Genomic DNA, 15,540 nt, shown 5'->3' on the forward strand with positions numbered 1-15,540 from the left:
AGAGGAATGGAGAACGGATCCGGAAGGAGGAAACGCCGCAAGGGCTGTACAAAGCGTAGCAGCCCCTAGCTGCTCGGATAATTCCGGATCGGTAAAATGGCGAGTATATTTTCGGCCGCATTTTCGCTGTTAAATACCCTACGGGTTGTTTGTTTCAACTTGGTGGACCCAACCCAACGGCCCGCACATCCGGAACCTGACAGAATGGGTGGGATAAAGTGCCGTGCTGTTATACACCCTGGAACAAATGACTACAATTGTTCAACACCGTCTGTCGATCACTCACCTCAACAAGTTCCCTTGCATGACACTCTCTCGTTAGTGTATCAACATTTTTCTTTCGCCATCCTTCCTCTTATTTACTTTACTCTCGAAGAGTCTCGGCACTGTGTTGCAGCAAGTAAAGCGACAGGTCTCGAACGCTATTGTCACCAACCTGTCATACTTAATTTCATTCGCACTTAGATATATGTTGTTTCTGGCACCTGTCAGTCTAGATACTTGAAACAGTTTCACTGCTGATATCTTCATTTGAAATAATTAAACTGCAATCACTATCAATATTCCTGCATCATATATTCATATATTCATATCAATATCTATTCTTCCTTCATAGAAGTCTATCCGTTTTGGCCTTACTGTCACTCAACCAGTCATTTTCTCTCTACTCTGATATATATGGAGTGGATTGATTTCTTTCGAAAATTATCGTGCCTGTCTATAAACATATCGAGCTATTTCATTGAGGATGTCGATCAGGATAATCTGTCGAATCGCTAATTTTCACCGTCTCCATGTCCTCTAATACTCGATCCATTCACCGTGGAATTCGATGTTCATCGAATATGGTAAAATATATCAGTTCATCATTGTAATTTACATATTCATTTTCCTGATCGAACTGTTCCTCCCACAAACCCATTCTGCTTTCATCACCAAACTACATCAGTTCTCAAACGAACATTTCTTCCGTTTAGCTACCTCTTCTCAGCACTTTCGTTTGTTACCGAATATTCGAAATACCATATCGGATGCATTTGCGTCACAGGATTGGTCGACAAACGGAAATACCAGATAACCACGAGTACCAGAAGTGAGTAGCGTCACGTCACCCGGAGGAACCGATCGATTAGGAACACGCTGCCGGTGATACCTGTCTCTCTATCCAGCACCCATCTGCATAACCCTCTCCACATCCACTCTGCCTCTCCGGCTCTTTCTATGGTCAGCTCATCAATCGAGCTTCCGTGAGCCCATCTATCAGGCACCCGTCGAGGTGGGGCCATTCATCGTGGCAGGGTGGGAACAGGCCTGCACAAGTTTGACGGAAATGTTTGGTCACGGTGCTCTCGCTATGTCGGAATAGGAAGGCCGATGAACCTCGTCGCTTGATTTTGCCATTAAAAAGGAAAAACAAAATCAGGAAATAATTGTAGTGCTTTTTGAGACTGACTTTGAAGCTATTGGTGCGCTTGAAAGCTGACTTTCTTTCTTTAAGGTGCTTATAAAGACGCGTTGTACACCTCGAAAACGCAGGGATGCAAAACTCCTATACTGCTCAAGCCATCAGAGTGAAACTTGGGCAGTTAATCCCTTATTTTTGCAAAAAGTGGAGCGTCTTTTTACTTTTCCAAAATTTGGAAAAAAATCTTACAGATTGGTTACTACCCACAGAAATTGGCCAAATTTTCACAGTTGCACTGAATGGATCGAACTATCCGGTATGGTGCCACTCGGCGGTAATGAAATACATATTTTGAGCCCAGTTTCATGAGATTTGATGGTGAAATGACGGAATGGCAGCTGATCTGGTTTTCGATTATGAAGAACACCAAAATCTTATTTTGGCGACACTTGTTACCGATCTTTCACGTCTGCCGGTAATTTTTTACCGACATTACACGCATACATTATCGGCATGCGCGTAATGTCGGTAACAAATGTCGCCAAAATGAGATGTTGGTGTTCTTCATAATCGAAAACCAGATCAGCTGCCATTTCGTCATTTCACCATCAAATCTCATGGAACTGGGCTCAAAATGTGTGTTTCATCACCGCCGAGTGGCATCATACCGGATAGTTCGATCCATTCAGTGCAACTGTGAAAATTTGGCCAATTTCTGTGGGTAGTAACCAATCTGTAAAATTTTTTTCCAAATTTTGAAAAAGTAAAAAGACGCTTCACTTTTTGCCAAAATAAGGCATTAACTGCCCAAGTTTCACTCTGATCGCTTAAGCGGTATAGGAGTTTTGCATCCCCGCGTTTTCGAGGTGTACAACGTGTCTTTACAAGCACCTTAACCACCTCTTTCCCAATCATGTACCTACGTATGTTGAACTCTTTCTTTCCTTTTATCCAGAGGAGAATCGAAAACTCGAAGGGACACTTCTACAGCTTTGGACGCCCGAGGAAGTCGGCAGGTGTTTTCGAAGGCCAAGAGATGCAACCGAGATAAAGTCTGACCGGTTCGAAGAGCCTACACTTCCCTATTTACATTTGTCCTCAGCTGCTTGTTGCCTTCTCTTACATTATACACACCTACTGCCGTTTTGTGTTTTACTTTTATTCGATTTTGCCAAACTTTTCAGGCACCTCACGCGTGACGATCGATCACCGTGTCCGTCAGTGTCGATTCACGCATCGGTGCTTTCCTCTACACTCTCACTACGCAACATGGCACTAATGGGCATTAACGAACCGCCGTTTTGCTCTGCCCTACTCTGCTCAGCTCTGCTTTACTCTATTCCGTAATTCAATTCCACTTCGCATGCAAATTTCGACGTTTACGTTATGAATTCCTCTGTACGTCCTGCGTATTTGCAGTACTATCTGTAAGCTCCGTTTATCACTGACTTGGGAAAATTTCGTTGCGTAGTTTTTTTTTTACACGTAAGGTCATCCGTCTTTTCCCATCTTGGTGAATCTTTCGCTTTTTCTTTTTTCTCCTTTCTTTCTCTCTCTCCGAAATTAGTCACCATCCACAGGCTTCGGCCTTTTCTTCGTGTCTTCGCCTTTGCGAAATCCACGTTATAAGCTTATTAGCAAGACGAATCGGTTGTCAGTCTCGTTTCGGGAGGGCTGTAGATAACAAATCGCCTGAAATACATCCTACCACACCGAAAGATGGAAAGAGTAATTTCGGTTTAACGGTTTTACCCTCCCTGATCATTCGTTTTTAACCCATTTTTTTCCCTCCCACGTCAGTTCTCACTTTCATCAGTGATCAATTGAATCATCTCATACTTCACTTTTTTACCAATTCCAATGATCAAAGAATCTCTATATAGTGTTGAACGAAATGATCGCTTTTAATAAACACGACGAAATTCTACGATGAATCTCTAAACCGAGCCCTCAATTTACCACCCAAAATGTCATGCCTCAATAGCGCAAAACGAAAGATTAACAATTTATTTTTCATTTCTTTTCAGCCTTCCTGGATGCGGAGTCGAGAGTACTGGGATGACGCCTTTGAAGAACGCTATGCAAAGTTGAAGAAGGACAGTCGTCGCCCTCCACTGAAGGTAATCCAAATTGGAAACATCATTTTTTTTTTTAAATTACCCTTTCACTTTATGGCCGATCCCCGTATTCAATGATAAATAAAGTAGGTCTAATAAGTAAATTTAGGACGATCCTTGTCAGCCTTGGTGGGTCTCGTCGCGTTCGCATTAGTCCGAAACTTTTATTTCGCCGGAAGGAAACTTTTCCTTTCAGTTACTCCCCTGAGAAAACTAGCTCTATATGCTTTGACTTCGAGGCTTCGTCGAGTTATAAGACCTGCAACGTCCCTCGAATAGATACGACATCACCAAGTTTCCGCCATTTTTTCACCACGTCACGGATGTTTTCGTGAAATTTTTGAATCTACTGATGCATTGGATACACTAAATTATCGAAATAAACTCGGAATTCTCAGTATTTTCATTAATAATTCAATGATTTTTTGACGTACTTTATCGACGCGTCAAAGTCAATGAATAAGAATAGAATTTCCGAAGACGATGGTTCGATACCGCTAGGAGGCTACGAGTACATGCGCATATGAGTAAATGCATCCTCGTATATCTGGGTCAACGCGAACAAAGCCACGCTACGACGCGATACGAGAATATTAAATTTATTGAAAAGCCATCTTGAGCTTATAGGTGTCCGAAGTTTCAGCTTCCTTGTCTTCCAATCCATCACCATATCAGCTGTGACGACGTTAGGTAAGCATCGATCTACACACGTTTCGTAATACAATATGTTGGGCGTGCAGAAAATTGTTTGAAACTGTACGTTTATCGCAAAGCGTTTCACCTTCTCACGTATCGATTCTCCCTTATGTCACACATTTACGACTCTACTCCTCCTATTACGCGAAACATACCTGACTCTGACGATAGATAATTCTAATAATAACTTGCAGTTTTGCACGAGCATCCAGAAGCTAGGTTTATGTGTCAAGTCAATTCTCAACTCTCCCATCCTTGATACATGGTTCTATGGTCGTACTAAGTACTGATTCAACAACTGACCATCAGGGCTTATGTTTGGTAACAAAATGCGTCTGTTCATGAGTTCGAAAAAAATTGCAAAGAAAATGGTATAACTTGAGGGGTTTTACACAGTCAGGAGGCCGAAAGAAAGCGATTTTTCAACAATTTTTCACGGAGAGACATTTTCATTTATAAAAATAAATATTTATGTACATATTGGGGTAACATTGAACTTCATTCTAATATTTTTTATTTGTAAAAATAGTCTTGTTTAAAGCTGTTTTAGCTGATCTCTTAGAGCACCTCTAAAAAAAGGCTAAAATCTCTTGACTGGATCATCTGAAATGAATAAACAAAAAATGTTGAGTTAATATAAGGTATTTAAAAAAATAAGGCCTTTGAAGGAATCGTTTCACCTTGCTATTTCTCAGAAACTATCAACTTCTGATTAGTTCTATATGTACTAATTGCGTATTAAATATAATTTAAATCAAAAGCAGTAATTCGATAGCCGTCACGGTTACTGGAAAATATGGGTTTTCGCATAAGTTTATGGGATCGTTTTACTTTTCCTCTTCTGACCTAGTCGCAGCCTTGGCCTCTTGCCCCTTTCGAGCTTTGGCTTCTGTAATGCGATTAGCGAAGAGGTATATGGTTGGGCTAACCGAAGTATATACAGATCATTGCCACCGCACAAAACGAGATCCAGAATCACGTAGGTTACGGTTCGAAAAACACCGCGTGCCAAATGCCAAAGGGGTGTATAGAAAATTATACGCCCTTTTGCCTTTGCAGAATCAAAAGGGCGTTAATTGTTTTGTTTTTTTTTGCCAATCGTTTTATAAACATAATCTAAGCTTAACAAAAGTTTTCAAAAAAATGCATCAATTACAAATGTAGCCAAAAGAGAATGAAAGAAATTTTTGACTATTTAAAAACTATTCCAAGAAAAAAAATTTTTGTCTAAATCTTTTCATATTTTCTTTTCCTTTCGAAAAATGAAACGGGAACTGATTCGGACCCATAAATCACCTAGAATTTATCAATATACTCACTCGAATTGGTATGAAATATTGGTTGGAATTTATGAAGCTCCAACTACCAAATCACTCACAATCAGTTGCAATCGTATGGTTTGTATCTAATTGTCAGATCGCCGAGTTCGATGTCATGATTTTTGTCTGTTTCCGCCAGAGTTTTAATCCTAATGATCTAGTGTAGTGATAATAATTCACCTTATTATATCAGCATGCCATTAACGGGATTATTGATCCGTGCGTTTTCAAGTATTTCGCATTCAGGGAATGGATTCTGCCATCGTACCGTTTTAGCGCTACGTCAAAGCAGCGCCAAGGAAATTCGAGGGAGCGTATTGCAGACGCCCGATTAAACTAAGACGACTGTTCCCTCGCGTAGAAATTTTTCTCCAAATTAGGCCAACTATATATCCAACCCAATCCACCTTGTCAGTTACACTCGGAGCAACAGCTCTTATTGTCAGAACGAACCTGGGCTGACTAAAAATTAGATTTTCTTATTTTCTAGGAAACTAATTTTAGAAACTAAAAAAATAAGACGCGGGAACGGCTGTCGCAGGTCAGCCTACCAAAAAATTTAAACCCCTGGGGATCTTGGAAACGAAAATCCTGATAGGCTCGCTGAAGACGCGAGTCCGATAGGACTTGGCCCAGATCCTCCAGATTCTGGACTCGATCCTTCGTGACCCTTGATTCTCGCGTCCCTCCCACAGGTCCTCCACATCGCCACTGCGGAAGGTCACAAATCTCGTCAGATTTTAGGAGCGAATAAAGCGATTCGGGTCTCGGCTCGATATCATACACCCAGGGCAAGGAAGTGTCGTTTTTACGAGGCTCCTTTCACCCATCTAGAATACGCCTCCCCTCACCCTCTCCCTAACTGCCCGCCGTCCTGCAGCTTGACCGTTCGCCTGGTGCTTTCGCCTTTCCTAACCGATGAGCATTACGACCTGGACAATAACCGTTTTCCCGTGGAACTTTTAACGCCGAAGAAGATATTCCAACTTTCGTCCAACGACCACCGCTCCCAGCAGCAGGATAACGACACTAACTGTCCCCGGAACGACCCGAATATAACCGTCGAAATGATAACAGTCAAATCATTCCGAAAGGCTTGGTCTCGGGATATTACAAAAGCTGTGACAAAAAAAGAAAATGGTTGCTGGTTCAGCCAGTTGGTGTAAGATAATTTTAGTTCAAAATTTATGGCAGACTTCTAGGTTTGAAAAAAATCGACTGAAGTTAATTAAGTTCGATCTAAACGACTTCCTGTCATTCAGAGAACAAGTTTCAAAATATCTAATTTCAACTGTGAACATTTTGTTATTAACAAAGTCAGATTTTTTCATCCTAAACTCAGCGTACTTTAAATATTCTGATTCTAATTGAAACTGACTCATCTGATTTGTAAATGAATTTCTTGGAAACAATCTGAAGCAGATTTTCTACTGAACTCGGCAGTATGCAGTTACAAAAATTCTACGTTTTCAATCGTTACAATTTAATGATGGTAAACTCACGATACCACAAAAAATACATTATTGTCATCCAAGATCTAACTAACAATCAGATGTTGTGTGGAAAATCCATTTGCGAACAAAATCGCGGCCATTTTTTACTGCAATTTAACGAACAGTAGCGATATTCCGATGTAGAAAATCGTAGAATATTTTTATTTCTTTGATGTTGTACGTATAATCCAATGTTTATAATTGAAATTTAATATTTTAAAATTTGATTTCGTAACGTTATGGACACTTTTCAGTTACATTTGACGAGATGATCTTGAGTAAGACTTTTCAAACCCTTAAGTTAACAGGTTTAGATCCGTAATTTCTTACACAAATGAAGTGATGAAAGCTTTCTTGCATCTGAATTTGCAATCTGTTCTGCACGCATCTGCAATAGTCAGATTCCAGAAGTTCTGCAACCCCAGCGGGGAATATTCTGACATTAAACGTGGCAACCCTTAACGGAGGTTAACGTCTGTATCTTGAGGGAAATAGGGAACGAGGCAGATGGAGACAAAATGGGTACTTATCTCTCGTAACTAATGTCTAGCCGTTAAGCACAGCTGACTTGTATTTCTCGCTGCGAACAATAACCGTAAATTTCAGCCTGCGGAGCTTCTTCTTCTTCTTCATCTCTTTTTCTTTTCTTTCCGTTCTGCCATAGAGTCTGCGACCTTCTAGGCAGCTATTCCGTTTAGTTATCACATAAGGAGGCCGAGCTTTCGGGTCAAGAGATTTAACGTTCTTTTTCAAAATTCGATTTTGTTTTTTTTTAACTTTATTTTCGTAATTTCCATATATTCAAGTATATACACAAAAAACTTCACGTCGACCCAACAAATATTGTCGAAGTTACGCGCAGTGTGTGCTTTTAAAAATTTGAACGCGTTTTTCTCAAGACTGTGTTTTCAAAGTCAGTGAGCAAGATTTCTCGAAAACGGCTGTACCGATCAGTCTGAAATTTTTACCCAAGCTCAATGAATATATTTATCAGTCTTTGATCGAAGGTGTTTTCTCGCCGATAAATATTTTCCATTTTATCAACAAATTAAGGCGAAATTTTTTATGGAAAGTCAACATTTTTTTTTTTTTTTTTTTTGAGAAGCCGCCGTTTTATCATCAATTAAGATTTTGCTTATTTCGCCGATTAAAGACCAGATAATACCTTATAATAGCTAAATATGTTTTGTTTTTCCATTTCGCATGGTCTAGTTCAGAGATATCTTGCTCGCCGCAACTTGGAGATCGGCTATAGCAGCTTTATGATTCATTATTTTTCCCAATAAAAAATATCAAACCGGAGTTCAATTTTACCCCAATATGTATATAAATTTTAAAAATAATAAATTGAAACGTCCCTTCATGAAAAATCCGTAAACAATCAATCGCTTGTTTTCGGCCTCCTGAGTGGGGACAAAAGCTCCCAACTTACTACCGTAGTCACGAATTAATTATCAGCAGGTACAACATTGAATTTTGCTAACGTTTCGCGTATTCGTGGTAAGAGTACAAGATCACACAAATCGAACAATCTATCTACACCCATAGTGTGTGTACAGGAGGCAGCTTGCCGTTACTTGCCTGCTTCCATTTCCCACTTTCATGGATTCACAACGTCATCCTTCCTGCAGCGAGGGCGGGATCCTCTTGTAGAAAGATTGAAGAATATTGCCGCGCTTATGAAAAGCGGCAAAAGCTCCTTCGCTGCCGGCGAGAATATTTAAACTCCACGAGAAGTTGCTCGCATACGTGGTATCAATATCACGTGAACACTTTACAAACATCACTTGAATTGGGTCTGGGAATATATCACCGATTTACAACTAAGAATATAAAATCTCCTCACTTCACTGTCCATACAAAAGAATAAATATTCGTTATCGATAACACTTAAGTCTGCAAAATATAACTTTTAATTTTTCCCTTAAGGTGCTTGTAAAGACGCGTTGTACACCTTGAAAACGCGAGGATGCAAAACTCCTATATCGCTCAAGTGATCAGAGTGAAACTTGGGCAGATAATGCCTTATTTTGGCAAAAAGTGGGGCGTCTTTTTTATTTTTCAAAATTTGAAAAAAAAATTTACAGATTGGTTACCACCCACGGAAATTGGCCAAATTTTCACAGTTGCACTGAATGGATCGAACTATCCGGTATGATGCCACTCGGAGGTGATGAAACACACATTTTGAGCCCAGTCCCATGAGATTTGATGGTGAAATGACGAAATGGCAGCTGATCTGGTTTTCGATTACGAAGAACACCGAAATCTCATTTTGGCGACATTTTTTACCGACATTAAGCGCATGCCGGTAATGTATGCGTGTAATGTCGGTAAAAAATTACCGGCAGGCATGAAAGGTCGGTAACAAATGTCGCCAAAATGAGATTTCGGTGTACTTCGTAAGCGAAAACCAGATTAGCTGCCATTTCGTCATTTCACCATCACATCTCATGGTACTGGGCTCAAAATGTGTATTTTATCACCGCCCGAGTGTCATCATACCGGATAGTTCGATCCATTTAGCGCAACTGTGAAAATTTGGCCAATTTCTGTGGGTGGTAACCAATCTATAAATTTTTTTTCCAGATTTTGAAAAAGTAAAAAGACGCTCCACTTTTTGCCAAAATAAGTCATTAATTGCCCAAGTTTCACTCTGATCGGTTAAGCGATATAGGAGTTTTACATTCCCGCGTTTTTGAGATCTCAGTTTTGTGGAGGAAAAAGCATCGCAGGCCTCTGTAATCTGTTAGTGAACAATTGAGAATATCATTTACTATTATAACACGTACGTACCGTTGCAAATTGACAAATAATTACCAAGTACGGATCAAGAGCCGGAAGTGCGTCTATTCAATCTCAATTAACCCGATTAAATTTGCATTCGAATCTTGTCCTACGAGAGCGTGGCGGGAAGCTCCGAGAGAATTTATCGAGGCTCGTTATCGGTTAATTCCTTCTAATATAAGCCATACCTGTGCTTCCGTCTGCAATTTTCCGCTATCGTGGTTCCCTAATTGCCAGGCGTGACTCAAGGAACTTGAGATAATCTTTCGTCGTCAGGGCACCTGCAGACCCCGTATAATCCCCAAGGATCTCGCTGTGTATTCGTACAAATATACGATACGATTATGGGGTCTGGCTGTGAATCCGGTGAAAAAGGAAACGACGCTAAGGGTGCGTATCGAGTACCAAAAACAACGTTTTGTTGCCGTTGAGGTTCGTTAAACAAAGAGTCCTGCAGCCTGCTTTTGTCCAATTTTTGAGTCCAGGACGAAATTGATGGCTTCTGCACCTTGCCGACTGCGCTTAGAATCAGGCTCGACTTACGAAAGGGTTTCGGAAAGTCGGGGAGATCGGCTTTCGATGGCTTATCTTGCGGTACCTTCGCCAAGGGCGGTGTTTTACATCCAAACTTGTATCAAACAAGGTAATCAAGATAGCCAGTCGGCTGTGGTAGTAACCGAGAGGCTTCGCCTGCTGTGCCTCTCGTAGTTCACCGAACAAACTTCGTTCAGGAACCTCGAAGCCTTTCGCGCTGCTCCATCGGCGAAAGGATCAATTCGCAAGGTATTCGGGAAGCCGAGGTAGAACCGCAGGCATTATCTTGCCAAATTATAATTACTTGAATATTGGAACTTGTGAGATGTAAACACGCATACATACGCGTACACGTGTATATGGGGCATTCCATGAAATATTGATCAAGATTCTACGGCGACGACATTCGTGTGAAAGTTGTACTTACGTGAGTGACGAAAAACGCAACCGCAACTTTTTTTCAGAATTTTTTTCTCTTCAGCGTATCTGAAGTAGGATTTAAAAACTTGAGAAAAAAACTATCTAATTTCTAAAATCTGAAGAAATTTTCAAGGAATTTTTTAAATTCCATAGTAAATTCGGTATAATGGTTTTAAAAATATCACGACCACGAAGCAGTCTTCAGGGTACTTCAACTGTTTACTTCAAACAAAGCTCCGAACATGGAGTCAGTTGAGCAATTTTTAAAAAACACATTCGACAAAAACAAGTTGAAGTGACGGAGCATCGTGTTGAAGGTTTATGATCCACTAGATATCGCATATCCGTAGTTTATTTTTTTCGCAACAGTTCCGGGAGCAAACGATTAAAATTCCATTCCAACAGTTTGACACATCGGTCGTTTGCGTGTCAGGTAAGATTTCCTGGCACGTATCGTGCCGCGGATATTTTAATTAACTTTTTTAGACGGGAATTATTTTTCGCTCATCAATTTTCGACCCTGATGTACGACGACAACGACCAAAGGGATCGAGACGGAGGAAAACGGAGATAGGCGAGCTGTAATGCAGAACGCGGTCGTCGTCTGACGGGTGTAACAAAAACCTTTAGGTACTCGTTTCTTGCTCCATCGCGTAAAAGGCAAAGGAAGATATCCTTTCGCCAACTTTATGGCCGTGACTTCCGGGGAACCCGTTACGAGCACCTAGAGCTAAAGCTCCCTGGATGCTAGACGCAAGAATATTTACGTCATGGCCGTACTGCTGCCCGTTAGTCGAGCACTAACCTACGATTTGCTTTTAACCCTCCTTTAACCCATTTTCAACACGCAACTGTTCCATACTCATATATTATACGTGTTGTTTCGTTATACAGGTATGAGTATAAAAAGACTAGCATTTTCTCGGGGCGAAAGGGAGGCGACTTTGTCTCTATTCTATTCTGCAAATTCTTTTTCTAGTCACTATAGGCATTCGATGAAGTTCTGAGACGGCGTTGAGGGGCGGGGTTGAAGTTCCAAATTTGAAAAGTTCCGAAAGAGCTTAAATCAGAATTGAAGTAAAGAAATCAAACTTTTACGAAACGAGGGAGTTTCGAATGGTTGGAAACTCGACCGCTCAAAGTTCCGATAAATCAAGTTTCGATGAAGTGATACTCCGAGAATTAAGATATACTCACACAAAAAATGAGAAATAGTGATAATCAGAATGAACAACATTTTGAACTTAAAATATCGACAATCCAAAACAAAGAGAGATCAAAATGGTGAAATTTCAACAAGCTTGGAATTCATGGAACTGAAAATCTTGGATCTTTCGGAATTTCGACGTTTCAGATGTTGAAATTTTCTAATTTTCTCAACTTCGGAACTTTGACTTGTCGGAACTTTGAGTCTCGGGTTTTGGATCATTCAAACTCTGATATTTCGTCAAAGTTTAATTTCCTTACTTCAAGTTTCGCCAGCGAAAAATTCAGAATTTGGCGCTTTCGGAACTTTCTAAATTCGGAATGTCAACTCCGTCTGAAATTTTTGGAAAATCGACCAACACCGGTGTTTCCGTGGAAGAACAAGTTCATCGAGATAATTGGCACGGAAAAAGTTTATAGCTCATTGTCAGTTACTTTTTACACATCCTGTGAGTTAACCTCACTTTGCGCACGTAGCTGAAAGTAGACTGCCTCTTAAATTCTTGTTGCATTGCGTCTCGTCGCTTCGCGCAGACTTCTTTGAACGTATTCAATTCATGATCGAAGATCGAGAAAACAAAAGTATCGAAAATTGACGTGGCTTGGTGTGCCAGGGGGGGGGGCAGTCAGCACTTCACCCAGTCGCACAGTCTCCCCAACGAATCGTTGCTGGGTCGACAAAAAGGTATATCTAAGGACGTATAGCGCCTGCCTGCCTGCCTGCCTGCCTGCTTAAGGATTCCGGACGTGGATCCCTATGCGAAGAAGCTTTACGAGTGGTGGGATGAGCGCGCGGCATTTGTTTTAGGGGTTGGCTCCTCCGGAGAAATGGTGTTGGTCTGTTTTACCTTTGCCCTTTTTTTTATCCGGCTCTCTTCCTTCATCCCCTCTTCTCAATTTCTGATTATTTTTTTCTTCGTTCTCCCTTCTTTCGTCCTTTCAGTCCTTTTGCTATTATTCAGAAACGGATGATCCGAATTCGAGATGATCGGAAATCGATGCCCCCCCCCCACTTGAGCCTTACCTGTATTTTTCTCTCGGTTTTATCATTGTAAGGGTAAAAAACACTTGTTGAGATAATCTGAATATTAATAAGATATTAAACTCTAAGTTGGATGGACAAAAACAGCTCTGATATTAAATCTGATGATCATATTCAATTTTTCAAAATACCAGTTAAATTTTTAACGAAACGGAGGAAAAGTTTGCCGAATTTGTTTTACGGTATGTTAATTCTACTCTGCTACCGAATGCGTAAATTTGAACTCAAACTTCGAATTTCCTGTCGTTTGTCTATTTTTCTCTTTCCGACAAATTGCTGTATCACATTTTTTTACATGTTCCGTGACAAGCTGATGAAACTATGTGGAAAGGAAATTAATTCCGGTTACGACACTTTGTACTACACCGAGGGTATTACAGAATAAAAAGTAAACATCCCGCCTATACAATCCGCCCGTATCACTGCCTGCCTGCATTGCTGCATAAACGACTTTCATCAAAACACCGAATGTTCAACTAAAGTAACGATAAGTGGATTTATCCGATAAAAAAACTCGAGTGCCTCATTGTGCCGTTGGGAAACAGACATTATACCGTATTGTTGTCATTTTCCACTGTTGAACCATTGTCAAATTACTCGGTAGTAATTTGTATATCGGTTATACAATACAAGGATGATATTCTAACAACCAGTTTGTTTTTTATCCTGTTACGTGGATACAAAATGTCGTTTATGAAAATCTCAAGCAGTAATCAGATATTAATTTTAGTATGCGAATGACGTGCAGAGATAATTGGAATTTGAATTTTTTTGCGAAAATTTGAAGGGTCGAGAGGAGTTACAACTTCTGGATACTTGAGTAAAGATCGAACCCGAAGTTCGAAGATGGTCAGGGAAAGATGACGATAAAGATAAGTGGCGTTTCGGCTCTCAATAAAAAGAGAGAGCGAGAGAGAATTCCGAGGATTAGGGAATCTCAGGATTTCTGGATCTTGGGATCTCGGAATATCACCAGACACTCACAATCGGGATCATAGGATCTCGGGATAAAACCCTGCGCGCCTCACTCCCTATCGTAATTGCCAAGAGAGCCTTGTTGTGCTGGAGGCAGATTTTAAAAATAAAGTAGAAAAGCGAAAAACAAAAGAGAAAAAAGCTTGTAAAACTAAACGGATAAAATCTCATCGCCACCTAAAAATCCGACGCTGAAACACACCGCGGAATTGCCGCACAATTCATCGAGCTTTTTCCCCTCTTGGAATAAACTTCTTGCACTTGCTGCAAGTAGTTGAACAGTAAATTTCGTCCAAGAGCTGGGCTACATGCTGTAACGAAATATTTTCTAGCAGAAACCTGTAAAGAACTTATTTACTTGCCAAAGAGTAATGCGCATGAAAAATTACGTGTTGTTCATATTTATTTATTTATTTATTTATTTGGCATCAACTTCATTCAATCATGCACAATTCATGTACCTGTAACAGTTTATATTTCATTATCATTTCGATAGTTGCATTCATTCATTCATCCATTATCCGCACAATGCATACATCAGGTGATACTTATATTAAACGGTTCAGAGGAGAATTATTTTTACATTGGTACGAGTACAATTGAATTAAAGACTCATATTTTTCAAAAGATGTCGTCGTCGAGCCTGCCACGTTCTATTTTAAATTTAAGGTTATAATATTCTCAGCAGACATCGTCTACATGTGAATCGATACAGCAATTATGAGTGTGAAAAAAACGATATTGTAGAAATTTTATACATTGCTTGGCCAAGCGTGACAGTTAAAGACCTCCTTTTGGAACGTTTAATGGCGACTGCCTACTTGGCTGTGATCCTTTCCTCTCCTTCTCTCTTATCTGTGTCTGAAGTCATTCGTATTTCGTAACGTTTTCCTTAAAAATTGACAAACCATTTGGTCTGAATTAGTCGCACGAGTACCGTTTAATTATTCCAAAAATGTCTTCCATCCGGCTGGCAATGAGCTTCGAAAAATATACAAGGAAGTCTAAAAAATAACAAAATGCACTTTTCTGTTCAAGGTATTCCTCGTCCCGCACAGCCACGCCGATCCCGGATGGTTGAAAACGTTCGAGCAGTATTTCCACAGCTCGACGAGGGGGATCCTCAACAACATGGTTACCAAGCTCCAGCAGTGGCCGAATATGACCTTCATATGGAGCGAGGTTTCGTTTCTGTCGCTGTGGTGGGACAGGTACGTTGATGGATTAATAAGCAGCATTGCAGCCGCGTCTTGATTTCAGTGAACATTCCAAGCCGCCATATTGTCTTCGAGAGAAGCTTTACTCTGGGGAAGTAAGGGGTTAGAAAAGAGCCTCGATTTGTCCACATTTCACGTATTCGGACCCTCTGCTAATGCCTCTCTGCATGACATTGGTCTTATTTTCCCAACTGATATGTGGATTCTCCTTCTACTCGGTGCAAGAATTTCCGGAATTTCGAATAGCGGGAGTGAAAAATGGCCGCGAATCTCGGGGTGAAAAATTCATTACAATTTGCAGGCTTGTAGATATTTTTCTACCGTTGCAG

General features: G+C 40.4%; 1 protein-coding gene across 1 annotated transcript in view; it reads left to right on the top strand.

The window, feature by feature from the left end:
- LOC124409432 (alpha-mannosidase 2) overlaps window positions 1-15,540 on the top strand; it is a 42,671-nt gene that overhangs the window by 13,243 nt on the left and 13,888 nt on the right. The window contains exons 2-3 of the mRNA XM_046887034.1: window positions 3,433-3,525; window positions 15,033-15,205. Of these exons, the coding sequence (XP_046742990.1) occupies window positions 3,433-3,525; window positions 15,033-15,205 (266 nt within the window). The remainder of the gene's footprint in view (window positions 1-3,432; window positions 3,526-15,032; window positions 15,206-15,540) is intronic.

Source organism: Diprion similis, chromosome 8, assembly GCF_021155765.1.
Source record: "Diprion similis isolate iyDipSimi1 chromosome 8, iyDipSimi1.1, whole genome shotgun sequence".
Taxonomy (NCBI): Eukaryota; Metazoa; Arthropoda; class Insecta; order Hymenoptera; family Diprionidae; genus Diprion; species Diprion similis.